General features: G+C 47.5%; 1 protein-coding gene across 1 annotated transcript in view; it reads left to right on the top strand.

The window, feature by feature from the left end:
• Positions 1 to 652: 652 nt before the first annotated feature.
• The window catches only part of CRELD1 (cysteine rich with EGF like domains 1), a 63,097-nt gene continuing 43,369 nt past the window's right edge, over positions 653 to 20,380 (top strand). Inside the window, exons 1-5 of the mRNA XM_063940947.1 lie at positions 653 to 808; positions 2,494 to 2,670; positions 10,097 to 10,179; positions 18,314 to 18,424; positions 20,028 to 20,119. Coding sequence (XP_063797017.1) covers positions 2,539 to 2,670; positions 10,097 to 10,179; positions 18,314 to 18,424; positions 20,028 to 20,119 — 418 coding nt within the window. The 5' untranslated portion in view covers positions 653 to 808; positions 2,494 to 2,538. The remainder of the gene's footprint in view (positions 809 to 2,493; positions 2,671 to 10,096; positions 10,180 to 18,313; positions 18,425 to 20,027; positions 20,120 to 20,380) is intronic.

Here is a 20,380-nt window from a genome sequence, read left to right as displayed (position 1 = left end):
GCTTCAGACTGACTCAGAATATAAGGCCCACTATATGCCTGTCTAGCACTCTGCATTCATGTTCATCTAACCCAGAAACTCATGCAGAGGACTCTGCTGCACCCTCCCACACACCGAGAGCACAGCAGCACCACAGCCTAGCTAGCCCTGCAGCATGTTACCAAGGGATACGGTCGTTAGGTCGACACAGTTTAGGTCGACAGGTAAATTGACAACTGAAGGTCGACATGGTCATTAGGTCGACATGTACTAGGTTGACAGGTCAAAAGGTCGACGAGTTTTTCACATTTTTTTTCCATTTTTTGTACTTTTTCATACTTGACGATCCCCGTGGACTACAATTGGGAACGGTAACCCATGCTGAGCGCAGTGAGGCACCTTCGCTCGCCATGCGAGGGGACACGGTGCACTAATTGGGGTTTCCTGTCACTTTACGAAGAAAACGACACCAAAAAAAGTCCAAAAACTCATGTCGACCTTTTCACCTGTCGACCTAATGCCCATTCAGTGGTCGACCTAAATTGAGTCGACCCAACGACCCGTACCCGTTACCTAGAGGTTACTGATCCCCCCTCACTGGCAGCGGCAGCTGTTCCCCGAGTGACGTCACCGCACATGGCCGGCCGTTATTGGTTGAGGCTCTGCTCCAATGGCAAACGTGTCCTGCAGCCAGCTGCTGCTGGTGAGGGCAATGCGGCGTGCGCGGTGCATGCTGGGAGCTGCTGGGAACATCATCACCGCTGAGCTGCACTTCGGCCGACATCTGCCTTCAGGACACACCCCACGGGGGGCGCAGGGTCCCTGGCAGGTAGGGGCGCAGGGACGAGGGGGGACATATGTGCATAAGTGGCGTGCAGGCTGCTGCGTCCTGATGTGCAGAATAACGGGACGGGGCGGTGAGGCGCTGGTAATGGTGGCAGGGTGGCTTGGAGGTGGCCGGGTCTCCAATATACTGTGCCTGGGGGTGATATGCCTCCTGCCTGCTGCAATGCAATTGGGTCCTTATCTATGCAGAACCTGCCTGATATAAATGCAATGCAGCATGTGCCTTATGTCCTCAGGTACCATTACATTGCTGTATCAGTCATTACCCCACCTGTTTCCATAGACTCACGCCCACAATACATATAGTGCATTGTGACCGGTAGGACTACCACTCCCAGCATTGCCTTATTCATAGAGTCGCTAACAGGCTGCAGCACTCACCCTGTCTGTCGTATACCTTCTGCCATGTATACAGTAAGGGGGCGCAGACTGAGCTGGCCAGCCATTAGCAGTATTATTTAGGAAATCGTCTTTTCCTAGCGCTAAGGGGATTCCAGTGTGCACACCTTTTCTGTGACGACTAATAGCCCATCACCCCCTCCCGCCTGAATGCAAATACGTTATATTACACGCTGTACAGCGCGCGTCGTACAGAAGAAGGCATGGCTTAGGTAGTGACAGATGGTGATGCTCATTTGCATGTTACACTGTAAATGTGCCCTTTTGTGTGGGGGCGCAATTAACTGTATTATATTGTCTCCTTGGTGCTCTTATGATTAGCGGAAAGTGATGTCATATTCCTCATTACAGTGAGTGGTAGCGGAGACTGGCAGCGCTGGGGATGGCTGTGGTGACTGGCTGTACCATGGGTTTCTGTAGCGCAGTAGAAACCTGCTGTATTACACTCACTACTAACATGGGAATGTGCCCTATTTATGTCTCTATACGCTTTCTTTCTGGAGCAAAGCTTTGGCTGCACCTTCTCCAAGCAAATCCTCCCAGCCTCTATGAACCCTGCGTATGGGGTCATTATATTGAGCTGCGGATCAGGCACCCTGATTATGCTATTGTCGGGTGCAGAACATGAGGATGCAGAGTCTTATTAATAATGAAAGCTCTTCCTCTGAGCCATAAGGCAGATCTATAGATCTCAGGGCAGCACAAGAGCCGGCTGTAACACAGTTGGAAGAAAGTCATTGTTAAAGCTTAGAGTGTTCTATACACAGTGGAGGGAGCCGGATTAGCGACCACCAATAATTTGACAGTGGTGGTTTTGCCATCTATGGCTGAGAGGCTGCGATGGATTTTTACTTTTTATCCCCTTGTTGGTTGGGCATGGAGCTCCATTTCGGCTGCCCACTACGTCCCACTTCCATTCCTAATTGGTTTGCCATTTCACCACAGGGAAAACCATCCATGGCTCCCCATTAATGGTTTTGTACAACCGATTGCACCATTGTTGGTAACTGTCAGTGGTTAACCCTCCGCTGGCCATCTGTAACCCATTCTCCGTGCTACAGCTACTATTCATAATGTTGCCGATTTAGGGGTGACCTCACACCGGAGCTGCATTACTGTTATTCTCAATGCTTGGGTTCCTAATGGTTTGCTTGCTGCATTCTCCTGTATTGTGACTTCTTATGTGCATAGGTGACCAGTGCTGTTTAGTTTTTCTCCATATCTTCAGCAATGATTTACTTTTGTCTTTCTGTTTTGTTTTACATGTAGTACGGCTTGGTCTTGGACAAATTTCCAGGGTGACAACTCTCCAACATGGCCTGCCAGCAGAGGTTGCTGGATTCCGCTAGTTGCACTGTGTTCTTCCTCCTGCTAGTCTTTAACCTTGGTGCTGCCAAACCAGAGCCCTGCTGGACATGCCGGAGCTTGGTTAACAATTTTGTGAAGGTGAGAGGTGCTCGGTGTGTGCTATCTGCCCTTTGTCACTTAGATCTCCTAGACGCCCCCAATGCAAGGAAACTTTACATAGGTTACATGCCCGAGTTGTTAATTTGGTGGCCAACCGTGGGAATAATTAGCCACTATACACATCAAGCCTTCATGAATACTGGAATCATGCCTCCTATGGGTTTGTCTAGAGCATATTGCTTTCCAAAATGAACATAAGTGTGTCCCATTCTCTGCCCAGTTAAGAGTGTCAGAGTCAAAAATAGTACATACACACAACATACAAACTCCAAACAGAGTAGCTTCAGTGCGGGTGCGTTATTTCGCAACTTCTGTGCGGGAAAGCGCCGTGCATTTGCATACAAGCATCGAGCACAGGTTCGCACACCTTGCGTATTAACGCATGGCGAGAGTATCTACGATAGTATATGCATTCGCACAGAAAAGCCACAAAAACATATTCTATATTTTATTCGTATAGTGCATAATTCACACACAGTCTCCATACACCTTGTCAGCGACCTGCAAACACATTAAAGGTAAAGCAACGGAGCTATTCAGGGGATGGGGCAGTGTTAGGACTTAGTGTTTGGAATCTAGATGTGCAGTATTTGATGATCTACATCCCGGTGGCTATTTCAAGTATATTCAAGTATATTGCATATTTCTGCGTATAGATATACGCAGAATTGGAATATTCGCAAACTGCTATTATACTGTACTCGTGATATTCGGCGGGAACCTATAGACCAACATCTGCAAGTGCACCCTGGACCAAGCATCGCCCACTGTTTCAAACCAACCTATGACCCCTCATGTACTGTAAATGACTTGCCCCCTGACCTATGGAAGAAGAGCTTACATTCCCCATTATACTGTATTTGGCCAAACTGTATAAAAGAGAGGTCTCGTGGTCCAAGCTTCAGTCCCTATACTCTAAGGTCATCTTGCCAAGACTGACTGAGGCCTGGATCCAGGAGCGCTAGCGTTTGAACGTATGTTTCTCTATCGTCCTAGTGGATGCTGGGGTTCCTGAAAGGACCATGGGGAATAGCGGCTCCGCAGGAGACAGGGCACAAAAAGTAAAGCTTTAGGATCAGGTGGTGTGCACTGGCTCCTCCCCCTATGACCCTCCTCCAAGCCTCAGTTAGATTTTTGTGCCCGGCCGAGAAGGGTGCAATCTAGGTGGCTCTCCTAAAGAGCTGCTTAGAAAAGTTTAGCTTAGGTTTTTTATTTTACAGTGAGTCCTGCTGGCAACAGGATCACTGCAACGAGGGACTTAGGGGAGAAGAAGTGAACTCACCTGCGTGCAGGATGGATTGGCTTCTTGGCTACTGGACATTAGCTCCAGAAGGACGATCACAGGTACAGCCTGGATGGTCACCGGAGCCTCGCCGCCGGCCCCCTTGCAGATGCTGAAACGAGAAGAGGTCCAGAATCGGCGGCAGAAGACTCCTCAGTCTTCTTAAGGTAGCGCACAGCACTGCAGCTGTGCGCCATTTTCCTCTCAGCACACTTCACACGGCAGTCACTGAGGGTGCAGGGCGCTGGGAGGGGGGCTCCCTGGGAGGCAAATGAAAACCTTTTTTGGCTAAAAATACCTCACATATAGCCTCCGGGGGCTATATGGAGATATTTAACCCCTGCCAGAATCCGTTAAGAGCGGGAGACGAGGCCGCCGAAAAAGGGGCGGGGCCTATCTCCTCAGCACACAGCGCCATTTTCCCTCACAGAAAGGCTGGAGGGAAGGCTCCCAAGCTCTCCCCTGCACTGCACTACAGAAACAGGGTTAAAACAGAGAGGGGGGGCACTAATTTGGCGTTAGAAATATATAAAAAAGATGCTATAAGGGAAAACACTTATATAAGGTTGTCCCTATATAATTATAGCGTTTTTGGTGTGTGCTGGCAAACTCTCCCTCTGTCTCTCCAAAGGGCTAGTAGGTCCTGTCCTCTATCAGAGCATTCCCTGTGTGTGTGCTGTGTGTCGGTACGTGTGTGTCGACATGTATGAGGACGATGTTGGTGAGGAGGCGGAGCAATTGCCTGTAATGGTGATGTCACTCTCTAGGGAGTCGACACCGGAATGGATGGCTTATTTAGGGAATTACGTGATAATGTCAACACGCGCCAAGGTCGGTTGACGACATGAGACGGCCGACAAACAATTAGTACCGGTCCAGACGTCTCAAAAACACCGTCAGGGGTTTTAAAACGCCCGTTTACTTTAGTCGGTCGACACAGACACAGACAGGGACACTGAATCCAGTGTCGACGGTGAATAAACAAACGTATTCCTTATTAGGGCCACACGTTAAGGGCAATGAAGGAGGTGTTACATATTTCTGATACTACAAGTACCACAAAAGAGGGTATTATGTGGGATGTGAAAAAACTACCGTAGTTTTTCCTGAATCAGATAAATTAAATGAAGTGTGTGATGATGCGTGGGTTCCCCCCGATAGAAAATATGGGCGGTATACCCTTTCCCGCCAGAAGTTAGGGCGCGTTGGGAAACACCCCTTAGGGTGGATAAGGCGCTCACACGCTTATCAGAACAAGTGGCGGTACCGTCTATAGATAGGGCCGTCCTCAAGGAGCCAGCTGACAGGAGGCTGGAAAAATATCATAAAAAGTATATACACACATACTGGTGTTATACTGCGACCAGCGATCGCCTCAGCCTGGATGTGCAGAGCTGGGGTGGCTTGGTCGGATTCCCTGACTAAAAATATTGATACCCTTGACAGGGACAGTATTTTATTGACTATAGAGCATTTAAAGGATGTATTTCTATATATGCGAGATGCACAGAGGGATATTTGCACTCTGGCATCAAGAGTAAGTGCGATGTCCATATCTGCCAGAAGATGTTTATGGACACGACAGTGGTCAGGTGATGCAGATTCCAAACGGCACAAAGGTGTATTGCCGTATAAAGGAAGAGGAGTTATTTGGGGTCGGTCCATCGGACCTGGTGGCCACGGCAACTGCTGGAAAATCCACCGTTTTTACCCTAAGTCACATCTCTGCAGAAAAAGACACCGTCTTTTCAGCTTCAGTCCTTTCGTCCCTATAAGAGTCATATCTGCCCAGGGATAGAGGAAAGGGAAGAAGACTGCAGCAGGCAGCCCATTCCCAGGAACAGAAGCGTTCCAACCCTTCTGACAAGCTCTCAGCATGACGCTGAGACCGTACAGGACCCCTGGATCCTACAAGTAGTATCCCAGGGGTACAGTTTGGAATGTCGAGACGTTTCCCCTGCGCAAGCTCCTGAAGGCTGCTTTACCAAGGTCTCCCTCCGACAAGGAGGCAGTATGGGAAAAATTCACGAGCTGTATTCCCAGCAGGTGATAATTAAATTACCCCTCCTACAACAAGAAAAGGGGTATTATTCCACACTATATTGTGGTACTGAAGCCAGAAGGCTAGGTGAGACCTATTCTAAATCTAAAAAAATTTGAACACTTACAAAGGTTCAAATCAAGATGGAGTCACTCAGAGCAGTGATAACGAACCGGGAAGAAGGGGACTATCTGGTGTCCCGAGACATCAGGGATGCTTACCTCCATGTCCCAAATTTGCCCTTATCACTAAGGGTACCTCAGGTTCGTGGTACAGAACTGTCACTATCAGTTTCAGACGCTGCCGTTTGGATTGTCTACGGCACCCCGGGTCTTTACCAAGGTAATGGCCGAAATGATGGTTCTTCTTCGAAGAAAAGGCGTCTTAATTATCCCTTACTTGGACGATCTCCTGATAAGGGCAAAGTCCAGGGAACAGTTGGAGGTCGGAGTAGCACTATCTCGGATACTGTTACAACAGCAGGGGTGGATTCTAAAGATTCCAAAATCGCAGCTGATCCCGACAACAAGTCTCCTGTGCTTAGGGATGATTCTGGACACAGTCCAGAAAAAGGTGTTTCTCCCGGAAGAGAAAGCCAGGGAGTTATCCGAGCTAGTCAGGAACCTCCTAAAATCAGTGCATCATTGCACAAGGGCCATGGTAAAAAAATGGTGACTTCCTTCGAAGCAATTCCAGTCGGCAGATTTCATGCAAGAACTTTTCAGTGGGATCTGCTGGACAAATGGTCCGGATCGCATCTTCAGATGCATCAGCGGATAACCCTATATCCAAGGACAAGGGTGTCTCTCCTGTGGTGGTTACAGAGTGCTCATCTTCTAGAGGGCCGCAGATTCGGCATTCAGTTTTGGATGTTGGTGACCACGGAGGCCAGCCCGAGAGGCTGGGGAGCAGTCACACAAGGAAAAAATTTCCAGGGAGTGTGATCAAGTCTGGAGATTTTTCTCCACATAAATATAGCTAAGGGTAAATTTATAATGCTCTAAGCTTAGCAAGACCTCTGCTTCAAGGTCAGCCGGTATTGATCCAGTGGGATAAAACATCACGGCAGTCGCCCACGTAAATAGACAGGGCGGCACAAGAAGCAGGAGGGCAGTGGCAAAAACTGCAAGGACTTTTCGCTGGGCGGAAAATCATGTGATAGCACTGTCAGCAGTGTTTCATTCCGGGAATGGAAACTGGGAAGCAGACTTCCTCAGTAGGCACGACCTCCACCCGGCAGAGTGGGAACTTCATGGGGAAGTTTTCCACATAATTGTAAACCGTTGGGAATTACCAAAGGTGGACATGATGGCGTCCCGTCTGAACAAAAAACGGGACAGGTATTGCGCCAGGTTAAGAGACCCTCAGGCAATAGCTGTGGACGTTCTGGTAACACCGTGGGTGTACCAGTCGGTGTATGTGTTCCATCCTCTGCTTTTCATACCTAAGGTACTGAGAATTATAAGACGTAGAGGAGTAAGAACTATACTCATGGTTCCGGATTGGCCAAGAAGGACTTGGTACCCGGAACTTCAAGAGATGCTCACAGAGGACTTATGGCCTCTGCCGCTAAGAAGGGACTTGTTTCAGCAAGTACCATGTCTGTTCCAAGACTTACCGCAGCTGCGTTTGACGGCATGGCGGTGGAACGCCGGATCCTAAGGGAAAAGGCATTCAGGAAGAGGTCATTCCTACCCTGGTCAAAGCCAGAAAGGAGGTGACCGCACAACATTATCACCACATGTGGCGAAAATATGTTGCGTGGTGTGAGGCCAGGAAGGCCCCACGAAGAAATTTCAACTCGGTCGATTCCTGCATTTCTTGCAAACAGGAGTGTCTATGGGCCTCAAATTGGGGTCCATTAAGGTTCAAATTTCGGCCCTGTCGATTTTTCTTCCAGAAAGAAGTGGCTTCAGTTCCTGAAGTCCAGAAGTTTGTCAAGGGAGTATTGCATATACAACCCCCTTTTGTGCCTCCAGTGGCACTGTGGGATCTCAACGTAGTTCTGGGATTCCTCAAAACACATTGGTTTAAAACCAGTCAAATCTGTGGATTTGAAGCATCTCACATGAAAAGTGAACATGCTCTTGGACCTGGCCTGGACCAGGCGAGTGTCAAATTGGTGGTTTTTTTTTTTCTCAAAAAAGCCCATATCTGTTTGTCCATTCGGACAGGGCAGAGCTGCGGACTCGTCCCCAGTTCTCTCCCTAAGGTGGTGTCAGTGTTTCACCTGAACCAGCTTATTGTGGTGTCTTGCGCCTACTAGGGACTTGGAGGACTCCAAGTTGCTAGATGTGGTCAGGGCCCTGAAAATATAGGTTCCAGGACGGCTGGAGTCAGGAAAACTGACTTGATGTTATCCTGTATGCACCCAACAAACTGGGTGCTCTTGCTTTTAAGCAGACTTTTGCTAGTTGGATGTGTAATACAATTCAGCTTGCACATTCTGTGGCAGGCCTGCCACAGCCAAAATATGTAAATGCCCATTCCACAAGGAAGGTGGGCTCATCTTGGGCGGCTGCCCGAGGGGTCTCGGCTTTACAACTTTGCCGAGCGGCTATTTAGTCAGGGGCAAACACGTTTGTAAAATCCTACAAATTTGATATCCTGGCTAAGGAGGACCTGGAGTTCTCTCATTCGGTGCTGCAGAGTCATCCGCACTCTCCCGCCCGTTTGGGAGCTTTGGTATAATCCCCATGGTCCTTTCAGGAACCCCAGCATCCACTAGGACGATAGAGAAAATAAGAATTTACTTACCGATAATTCTATTTCTCGGAGTCCGTAGTGGATGCTGGGCGCCCATCCCAAGTGCGGATTATCTGCATTACTTGTACATAGTTACAAAAATCGGGTTATTATTGTTGTGAGCCATCTTTTCAGAGGCTCCGCTGTTATCATACTGTTAACTGGGTTCAGATCACAGGTTGTACAGTGTGATTGGTGTGGCTGGTATGAGTCTTACCCGGGATTCATAAATCCTTCCTTATTGTGTACGCTCGTCCGGGCACAGTACCTAACTGAGGCTTGGAGGAGGGTCATAGGGGGAGGAGCCAGTGCACACCACCTGATCCTAAAGCTTTACTTTTTGTGCCCTGTCTCCTGCGGAGCCGCTATTCCCCATGGTCCTTTCAGGAACCCCAGCATCCACTACGGACTCCGAGAAATAGAATTATCGGTAAGTAAATTCTTATTATTATTGGTTGTAGCTCTTCTCTGTTTATTGTTTTACAAGTAAATACTGTTGATGCGTTGGACCACAACATTACATCTAACTACTGGTGTCGCATTCCATTCCTGTTAGGGGTAAAGTGTATACAGCCACACACATCGCTATATTGGGCGCATAAGGTGTCGGCGTATATACGCAGTGTATATACGCAATTGCGGCCGTAGCGACTCTAACCTCAGTGTGCGTTTGTATTGCTTTTTCCTTGTATTTTGACGGAACTGTACAAGAGTTCTAGAATACACAAATGATGCTAATATGTGTAAACTCCTGTAAATGATACCATTATTGGACCCGTCGTGGGGTCTCTTTCTGCATTACCCCCCTACACTTACCCTGGCCGCAGTTTCCCACAGTTCATTCTGTCGCTGCCTTGTGAGCCATTGGCTCCCACTGCACACGTTGGTCTCGGGGCAGGCCAGCCGCAATCTTTATAGACAGTGTTTTGACATCCCTTCTGGGGCCAAATGTAATAGCCTGCACGTTATAGCAAGCGCTGATATTTTCAGTGATTTTGTCGCAAGATTTAGATCTGCAATCTTTACAAATTACATGGCACATGTCCAATGTCCATGAGTAGTGTAAATGAGCTGTGCGAATCAAGAGATCCCGTAAACCTGGATAAAATAAGATTGTAGGGTAGCTTTCCCTTTCTGACCCTAAACACCCAACATATTGATGTCAAAATCAGTAAAGCTGTTCTGACGTATAAAAAAAGTTCAAAGCAGAACCTCTGTCTCTGAATAATGTCTGGATGTTTTTAGAACATTAGTTCTACTATAGGTAAACAGAAGAGGGGGTGTTGAATCCTCTCTATTGCGTAGATAATGATTGGTGGTCATCATTTCTGTTGTAGGGCATAGAGAAGACGGCAAGGCTGAATTTTGGTGGTGGCAACACTGCTTGGGAGGAAGAGAAACTGGCAAAATATGAAATCAGGTATTGTAATCGTTCAGTGTGTATCTGTTATTAGATATGTTATAAGTTCTATGTACTAATATTATCCAGGAACCAATGAGGTATAAGGAAATACTTTCATTAATGATGCCAGAATCACTCCATGCTATACTTCCAGAGTCCTTATTTCTACTGTGTACTCCCCTGTTATGTATAACCAACCTATCCATGAGTCGCACGGACTCCGCTGGGAGAAGGACTTAGCGACACTGGTGAGTTGGAAGATTGGTCGCAAATAAGAGAAGTTGCTAAAAGCTTCGTCTGTACACTGAGAAAACTGCTACAAACTCTTATTCCGATGGCACTTGAGCCCATCCCGTTTGTGAATCATCTACCCAACATCCAACATACCTCTGCTGGGGGAATTACAGAAGGGAGGACAGCTTCTTCCATATTGGGTGGTGCTTCCCCAAGATCGATACATCTTGGCGGGATTTACGTAATTTAGTCAACACCATCGCTCATTTACAGTTTCTGCTTAACCACTCCTGCAGTCTCTTCCCGTTCCTGCTCTTATGTGTACCCAAATGTACTTTGAAACTTATAGGCCATATTCTGATGCCTAATACCACTTAACTGGAAGAAAATAGATTCTTTGTTTCACACGCTTTATAACGAAATTAACACTGGCATTATCCATGGCTGTCCTTGCCAACCCGTTTATTACTGGAATAATCTGTTTGAGTTGCATGGACCAATCTGCTACCCCCTGTTATAAAGGACAACATCACCTCCTAGGTAGTTGGCCAGACGCTAGCCTCAGGTCTAATGACTGGCCAGCTACCTATTCCCCCTTTATCCTCCTGCTCCCCCTTTTTGTCTTAAAAGAACATCTTCTTGCTTATCCTTCCCCCACCCTCTGGTCATAGCAGTACAGTGTGTTTGTTCCATGTGACATGTTACAACTCTAAAATATTTATTAATTTAAAATCTGAATCTGCTGCTCCCTAAAAAACTATGCAGAGAATTCAGCTGTTTGCGGTAATTTACCATGGGCTAATTGATCCCCCGGGGCTATCCAATTAGCCCCGAAGGCAGCCCAACGCCAGAACTCGTTGCTTGTTTTTTTTTCTGGTGTGGACCCACTGAGGTTCCGAAGCCAAAAAAAACAAAAAACACCCTGATAAGTGCTGCGGAAACTGAACCCAGATCGGGTGTGTGGTTTGACCTGAAATCAATCTCTCTCTCTCTCTCTCTCTCTCTCTCTCTCTCTCTCTCTCTCTCTCTCTCTCTCTCTCTCTCTCTCTCTCTCTCTCTCTCTCTCTCTCTCTCTCTCTCTCTCTCTCTCTCTCTCTCTCTCGTCATTTGCCTGCTTCAGTCCCCCCCCCCCTTAAATATTTCCTTATATCCCCCTTTTCGCAGACGTCCTAGTGGATGCTGGGGACTCCGTAAGGACCATGGGGAATAGCGGCTCCGCAGGAGACTGGGCACGGCTAAGAAAGATTTAGGACTACCTGTTATGCACTGGCTCCTCCCACTATGACCCTACTCCAGACCTCAGTTAGAATCCTGTGCCCGGCTGAGCTGGATGCACACTAGGGGCTCTCCTGAGCTCCTAGAGAGAAAGTATATTTTAGGTTTTTTATTTTACAGTGAGATCTGCTGGCAACAGACTCACTGCAGCGAGGGACTAAGGGGAGAAGAAGCGAACCTACCTAACTGGTGGCAGCTTGGGCTTCTTAGGCTACTGGACACCATTAACTCCAGAGGGATCGACCGCATGGAACCGGCCATTGATGTTCGGTCCCAGAGCCGCGTCGCCGGCCCCCTTACAGAGCCAGAAGCAAGAAGAGTCCGGAAAATCGGCGGCAGAAGACATCAGTCTTCACCAAGGTAGCGCACAGCACTGCAGCTGTGCGCCATTGCTCCTCATACACACTTCACACTCCAGTCACTGAGGGTGCAGGGCGCTGGGGGGGGCGGCGCCCTGAGCAGCAATAAAAACACCTTGGCTGGCAAATAGATCACAATATATAGCCCCAGAGGATATATATATGTGATAAATACCCCTGCCAGAATCCATAAAAAAGCGGGAGAAAAGTCCGCGAAAAAGGGGCGGAGCTATCTCCCTCAGCACACTGGCGCCATTTTCTCTTCACAGTGCAGCTGGAAGACGGCTCCCCAGGCTCTCCCCTGTAGTTTTCAGGCTCAAAGGGTTAAAAAGAGAGGGGGGGCACTAAATTTAGGCGCAATATTGTTTATACAAGCAGCTATTGGGGGAAAAATCACTCAGTTATAGTGTTAATCCCTGCATTATATAGCGCTCTGGTGTGTGCTGGCATACTCTCTCTCTGTCTCCCCAAAGGACTTTGTGGGGTCCTGTCCTCAGTCAGAGCATTCCCTGTGTGTGTGCTGTGTGTCGGTGCGGCTGTGTCGACATGTGGGGTGAGGAAGGTTACGTGGAGGTGGAGCAGAGGCCGATAAATGGGATGTCGTCCCCTGTGGGGCCGACACCAGAGTGGATGGATAGGTGGAAGGTATTAACCGACAATGTCAACTCCTTACAAGGCTGGATGACGTAAAACAGCTGTGGGACAGCCGGCTTCTCAGCCCGCGCCTGCCCAGGCGTCTCAAAGGCCATCAGGGGCTCAAAAAAGCGCCCGTTACCTCAGATAGCAGACACAGATGTCGACACGGAGTCTGACTCCAGTGTCGACGAGGTTGAGACATATACACAATCCACTAGGAACATCCGTTACATGATCTCGGCAATGAAAAATGTGTTACGCATTTCTGACATGAACCCAAGTACCACATAAAGGGGTTTTATTTTTGGGGAGAAAAAGCAGCCAGTGTTTTGTTCCCCCATCAGATGAATGAATGAAGTGTGTAAAGTAGCGTGGGTTCCCCCAATAAGAAACTGGTAATTTCTAAAAAGTTACTGATGGCGTACCCTTTCCCGCCAGAGGATAGGTCACGTTGGGAGATATCCCTTAGGGTGGATAAAGCGCTCACACGTTTGTCAAAAAAGGTGGCACTGCCGTCTTAGGATACGGCCACCTTGAAGGAGCCTGCTGATAAAAAGCAGGAGGCTATCCTAAAGTCTGTATATACACACTCAGGTTATATACTGAGACCTGCAATTGCCTCAGCATAAATAGTGCTGCTGCAGCGTGGTCTGATACCCTGTCAGATAATATTAATACTCTAAGACAGGGATAATAGTTGGCTAACATAGAGCATATTAAAGACGTCGTCTTATATATAAAGGATGCACAGAGGGATATTTGCCGGCTGGCATCCAGAATTAATGCAATGTCCATTCTGCCAGGAGGGTATTAGAAACCCGGCAGTGGACAGGTGATGCTGCCTATTAAAGGCACATGGAGATTCTGCCTTATAAGGGTGAGGAATTGTTGGGGATGGTCTCTGGGACCTCGTATCCACAGCAACAGCTGGGAAGAAAAAATTTTTACCTCAGGTTTCCTCACAGCCTAAGAAAGCACCGTATTTTCAGGTACAGTCCTTTCGGCTTCAGAAAAGCAAGCGGGTCAAAGGCGCTTCCTTTCTGCACAGAGACAAGGGAAGAAGGAAAAAGCTGCACCAGCAGCCAGTTCCCAGTATCAAAAATCTTCCCCCGCTTCCTCTGAGTCCACCGCTTGACGTGGGGGCTCCACAGGTGGAGACAGGTGCGGTAGGGGCGCGTCTCGGGAACTTCAGGGACCAGTGGGTTTGCCCACAGGTGGATCCCTAGGTTCTGCAAATAGTATCACAGGGATACAGGCTGGAGTTCGAGGCGACTCCCCCTCGCCGTTACCTCACCTCAGCCTTGCCTGCTGCCCTCGGAGAAAGGTAGTACTGGCGGCAATTCACAAGCTGCACTTCCAGCAGGTGAAATCAAGGTACCCCTCCTTCAACAAGGCCGGGGTTACTATTCCAAAATGTTGTGGTACCGCTCAGGGCGATTATTGCAAGCCTGGAGAATTTCATGGTATCACTGGACATCAAGGATGCTTACCTGCATGTCCCTATTTACCCTCTTCACCAGGAGTACCTCAAAATTGTGGTACAGGATGGTCATTACCAATTCCAGACGTTGCCGTTGGTCTGTCCCCGGCACCGAGGTATTTACTAAGGTAATGGCCGAAATAATTATCCCGTACTTGGACGATCTCCTTATAAAGGCGAGGTCCAGGGAGCAGTTGTTCGGCGGAGTAGCACTATCTCGGGAAGTGCTACAACAGCACGGCTGGATTCTGAATATTCCAAAGTCGCAGCTGGTTCCTACGACGCGTCTACTGTTCCTGAGTATGGTTCTGGACACAGAACAGGATAAAAAGGGTTTCTCCCGGAGGAGAAGTCCAAGGAGTTGTCGTCTCTAGACAGAGACCTCCTAATACGTATACAGGTGTCGGTGCATCAATGCACGCGAGCCCTGGGAAGGATGGTAGCTTCTTACGAAGAAATTCCATTCGCCAGGTCCCATACAAGGATTTTCCAGTGGGATCTGTTGGACATGTGGTCCGGGTCGCATCTTCAGATGCATCGGCGGATAACCCTGTCTCCAAGGGCCAGGGTGTCGCTGTGGTGGTGGCTGCAGAGTGCTCATCTTCTAGGGGGCCGCAGATTCGGCATACAGGACTGGGTCCTGGTGACCACGGATGCCAGCCTTCGAGGCTGGGGGGCAGTCACACAGGGAAGAAACTTCCAAGGCTATGGAAAAGTCAGAAGACTTCCCTACACATAAATATTCTGGTACTAAGGGCCATTTACAATGCCCTAAGTCAGGCTAGACCCCTGCTTCAACACCGGCCGGTGCTGATCCAGTCAGACAACATCACGGCGGTCGCTCATGTACACGACAGGGCGGCACAAGAAGCAGGATGGCGATGGCAGAAGCCACAAGGATTCTCCGATGGGTGGAAAATCATGTTTTAGCACTGTCAGCAGTGTTCATTCCCGGAGTGGACAACTGAGAAGCAGACTTTCTCAGAAGACACGACCTCCACCCGGGAGAGTGGGGACTTCATCCAGAAGTCTTCCAAATGATTGTACATCATTGGGAAAGGCCACAGGTGGACATGATGGCGTCCCGCCTCAACTAAAAGTTACAAAGATATTGCGCCAGGTCAAGGTCCCTCAGGCGATCGCTGTGGACGCTCTGGTAACACCGTGGGTGTACCAGTCGGTGTATGTGTTCCCTTCTCTGCCTCTCTTACCCAAGGTACTGAGAATAATAAGAAGGAGAGGAGTAAGAACTATACTCATTGTTCCGGGTGGGCCAAGAAGAGCTTGGTAACCAGAACTCCAAGAAATGATCTCAGAGGACCCATGGCCTCTGCCGCTCAGACAGGACCTGCTGCAGCAGGGGGCCTGTCTGTTCCAAGACGTACCGCGGCTGCGTTGGACGGCATGGCGGTTGAACGCCGGATCCTGAAGGAAAAGGGAATTCCGGAGGAAGTTATCCCTACGCTATTTAAAGCTAGGAAAGAAGTGAACGCTAACCATTATCACCGCATATGGCGGAAATATTTTGCGTACTGTGAGGCCAGGAAGGCCCCAAAGGAGAAATTTCAGCTAGGTCGATTTCTGCACTTCCTACAGTCAGAGGTGACTATGGGCCTACAATTGGGTTCCATTAAGGTCCAGATTTCGGCTCTATCGATTTTCTTCCAAAATGGAACTGGCTTCACTGCCTGAAGTTCAGACTTTTGTTAAGGGAGGGCTGCATAGTCAGCCCCCGTTTGTGCCTCCAGTGGCACCGTGGGATCTCAACGTGGTGTTGGATTTCCTGAAGTCGCATTGGGTTGAGCCACTTAAATCCGTGGAGCTATAATACCTCACGTGGAAAGTGGTCATTCTGTGGGCCTTGGCGTCGGCCAGGCGTGTATCAGAATTGACAAAAGCCCTTATCTGTATTTTATATGGGAAAGGCGAAATTGAGGACTCGTTCCCAATTCCTTCCTAAGGTGGTATCAGTTTTTCATGTGAACCAACCTATTGTGGTGCCTGCGGCTACTTGGGACTTGGAGGATTCCAAGTTACTGGACGTAGTCAGGGCCCTGAAAAGTATATGTTTCCAGGACAGCTGGAGTCAGGAAGACTGACTCGCTATTTATCCTGTATGCACCCAACAAGCTGGGTGCTCCTGCTTCTAAGCAGACGATTGCTCGCTGGATCTGTAGCACGATTCAACTTGCACATTCTGCGGCTGGACTGCCGCACCCTAAATCTGTAAAAGCCCATTCCACGAGGAAAGTGGGCTCTTCTTGGGCGGCTGCCCGAGGGGTCTCGGCTTTACAACTTTGCCGAGCTGCTACTTGGTCAGGGGCAAACACGTTTGCAAAATTCTACAAATTTGATACCCTGGCTGAGGAGGACCTTGAGTTCTCTCATTCGGTGCTGCAGAGTCATCCGCACTCTCCCGCCCGTTTGGGAGCTTTGGTATAATCCCTATGGTCCTTACGGAGTCCCCAGCATCCACTAGGACGTCAGAGAAAATAAGATTTTACTCACCGGTAAATCTATTTCTCGTAGTCCGTAGTGGATGCTGGGCGCCCGTCCCAAGTGCGGACTGTCTGCAATACTTGTATATAGTTATCGTTAACTAAAAGGGTTATTGTTGAGCCATCTGTTGAGAGGCTCTGTTATGTTCATACTGTTAACTGGGTATCATATCACGAGTTATACGGTGTGATTGGTGTGGCTGGTATGAGTCTTAACCGGGATTCAAAATCCTTCCTTATTGTGTCAGCTCTTCCGGGCACAGTATCCTAACTGAGGTCTTGAGGAGGGTCATAGTGGGAGGAGCCAGTGCACACCAGGTAGTCCTAAATCTTTCTTAGCTGTGCCCAGTCTCCTGCGAAGCCGCTATTCCCCATGGTCCTTACGGAGTCCCCAGCATCCACTACGGACTACGAGAAATAGATTTACCGGTGAGTAAAATCTTATTTTACCCCTATTATTGTTATTCAAATAAAATCTAATCTGCCCACTGTATTTCAAAGGGGAATAATATTAAATGTACAACACTTCTGTTTTTTGTGTTGCATATCGTCTTCCGTTAATCCCACGGCCTAAACTGACGACAACTCTACCTCCTCATCTTAAGTATAACCCTTTTGACTCTTTCGACTGTTCTAGCATCCATGCTACACATTTATACTACACTCTCTTCTGTACAATCAGCTTCACTATAGTCTGGGGATGGGATAAAGCTTCATTATCTTATTTCTAGTGTCTGAGGTCTGCACAATACAGTTACATTATACATGCAGTATTTAATAAAAGCAGAAAATACAGTGTCTGAGGCTATTTGTGCTTTACAGCTTTCATTGCAGTGTTACCTGTGAAGCACGATAAAGACATTCAGTAATTGTATAAACCTAATATTTTGAGTTACACATAAACGTTTAATCTCGTACCCTAGATTACTCTGTTAATTCGATTTTGTCCCACTGCTATAGTATTGTATCAGAGCAAATGGAAACTGGGGTAAATTTACGAAGGTTTTTTTTTTTTTTTTTTAGAACAGGTGATGTTGCCCATAGCAACCAATCAGATTCTATTATCTTCTAGAAGCAGCTACATAAATGTTAAGTAGAATCTGGTTGCCATGGGCAACATCACCAATTCTAAAAAACAATAAAACTTCCACCTTAGTAAATTTACCCCATTATTAATTATTTTCTTTGTATATGTTGCATGTGTACGTGCCAGGTACTCTTTAGGGACTTTAACATGTTGTGTAAATAATGGCATTTACACCTGGTGCGGTTTGCCTGTGTCCACTAATGTCTGTAGAGACAGCTGATCTCTATGGTAATCCTGTTCTCCATAAATTCTGCAGCAGATGACAGACCCAGGTTAGGGCTTGCAGCCCTGAGGTCTTTTTGAGCCAGTTTAGAACAGGAAGCCATAGAAATAAGTAATCTCTACAAACTAGCATTTTAATATTGCTGCAAAATGGTGCCATCTTACCCTGGGTACACGGCCTCAATGTGTGGCCGAGCTTCCATTTTTAATATGTATATTTGTAGCTCTTGCACCTATTTCTTGTTGAGTGAATAAGTTCTCGCCAGCTGGTCGTTTTACTCCTTGCCCAGTGTGTGAGTAGATCTTTGTCTGTAATATACATAGCGCTGAGATGACCATGTTCCCTTGTCCTGTAACGCAGCGAGACGCGCTTTCTGGAAGTGGTGGAGTCAGCCTGTGACAAGTCTGACTTTGAGTGTAATAAGATGTTGGAGCAGAACGAGGAGCATCTGGAGACTTGGTGGTTCAAGAGGTGAGGGTGTCTGTTATAACAAAGCTGCAAAACTTACTTTACACACACGGAATATTTTCTTTCTTGTCTAAATAGATGACTTAATAAGTTTTACTATTACTGAAACTGACTTGTCCAGAAAGTAATGTATTAGGGGGTATATTCAATTAAAGTCGGATCCATTCCGACATGTATTTGTCGGAATGGATCCGACAACCCCTATTCAATCCCATCTAAAGGTCGACTTTTTCAAGTCGAATTTAGATGGGACCCAGAGGAGGTGACCTCACGGCGTGCTGGAGCCGGGTAGAAGCTGCCGTGAGGTCGGGGTGGGTGAGTGACATCCAGCAGCAGCGTTACTGTAGCGCTGATCTCCCTTTATGCCCGCCGGCTGTCTCCCTCATTTTGATGTCTGGTTGAGACTGTCGAAAACGGGGCCAAAACCTGTTGGATTTGGCCCCGTTTTCGACATCATCATGTGGATCGGCAGCTGTTCCGCCGATCCACGTGCTTTTCGACAAGTCGAATGCCTCGACTTGTCGAAAAGCATTGAATAGGTCGAATCAGGATTCAACCTTAACAAGTCGAAAACTGCCGTCTTTTCGACAGACGGCAGGTTTCGACTGCAATTGAATATACCCCTAAATCTACTGTACTTCTACTGTATGTCCTCAATTTATTTGTTCTCTAGTTATTCCCATGATTTTGGTATTGGTAGTATGTAGTGTGTTTTTGTTACTACTGGTTTCTGGTTTGTCAGATTAAATCTCGTTTCCTGTAAGTGTTGGACAAATCCTTGTCGGCTAGCTTGAAAAATGTGTCCTGGTTTCTAATCTAGCTCAGATCATGTCAATGGGTGCAGATCTCTCCTGGCTCCGCTTCTAGATTTCACTGTCTGGCTCCTGAATTCTAGAGTTAATGCTGACGGCTCTTATTAATGGTGCTGCAGCTCTGATCTGTTCCGCGTTCCTGGAGACACGTGGGAGCAATTGGAGTAGAGTAAAATTACTTTATATAAACCATTCTGGTTCTAGATAGCATTTTAAAGAACATTCTGTAAAATTATAGGTAGAAGCTGATCGGTTTCTACGGACAACTTCTCCATACAAATGATTTAATCTTTATTTTAGTTGTTCCATTCACATGAAGCATGCTAAACCTACAAATTTGTAGTGTATTTTCCCATTTAATTAACAACAGTTAAGTAAAATTTGGCTGAAATATTCCTGCCGTCCATATAGACTAAAACGGATTCCACAAAGAATGACCAAATGCATCCGCTGGATCTATGTATGAGTTTACAGTAGGAATGCAACTTCAAAGCCATAACACATGGCCATTAGTGGTGGTGAGTGGGGCAGGGATGGACCATCAGGCTCTCGCCATGGATGGGGAGAGGAGGGACCTTCAACCACCAACTTGCATATTATTGATGTTCTACAGCTCTCACGGCCTTTACAGAGAGGGACGGCCAATCAGAATGCAGCAGCCACAGGAAGTTGGATGTAAATTAACATTGGTATAAGTCATTAATGGTGCGAGAACATTGGCCACTCATCGCCAATGTCTTTGTCCCATCCCTAGTTTACAATATCTTTTGAGTTATCTTTCTGTTTATTTATAGACCAAAGGAACCCACTGACCTGTTCGACTGGCTGTGTATGGACACCTTGAAGCTGTGTTGTCCAGAAGGCACCTTTGGACCGGATTGTGCATGTGATTATTATTATTATTATTATTATTATTATTTTCTCTATCGTCCTAAGTGGATGCTGGGGTTCCTGAAAGGACCATGGGGAATAGCGGCTCCGCAGGAGACAGGGCACAAAAGTAAAGCTTTTACAGGTCAGGTGGTGTGTACTGGCTCCTCCCCCTATGACCCTCCTCCAGACTCCAGTTAGATTTTTGTGCCCGGCCGAGAAGGGTGCAATTCTAGGTGGCTCTCGTAAAGAGCTGCTTAGAGAGTTTAGCTTAGGT

This window comes from Pseudophryne corroboree, chromosome 9 (genome assembly GCF_028390025.1).
Source record: "Pseudophryne corroboree isolate aPseCor3 chromosome 9, aPseCor3.hap2, whole genome shotgun sequence".
Lineage (NCBI taxonomy): Eukaryota > Metazoa > Chordata > Amphibia > Anura > Myobatrachidae > Pseudophryne > Pseudophryne corroboree.
Note: the sequence above shows the minus strand (reverse complement) of the source record. Positions and strands in the feature narration are given on the sequence as shown.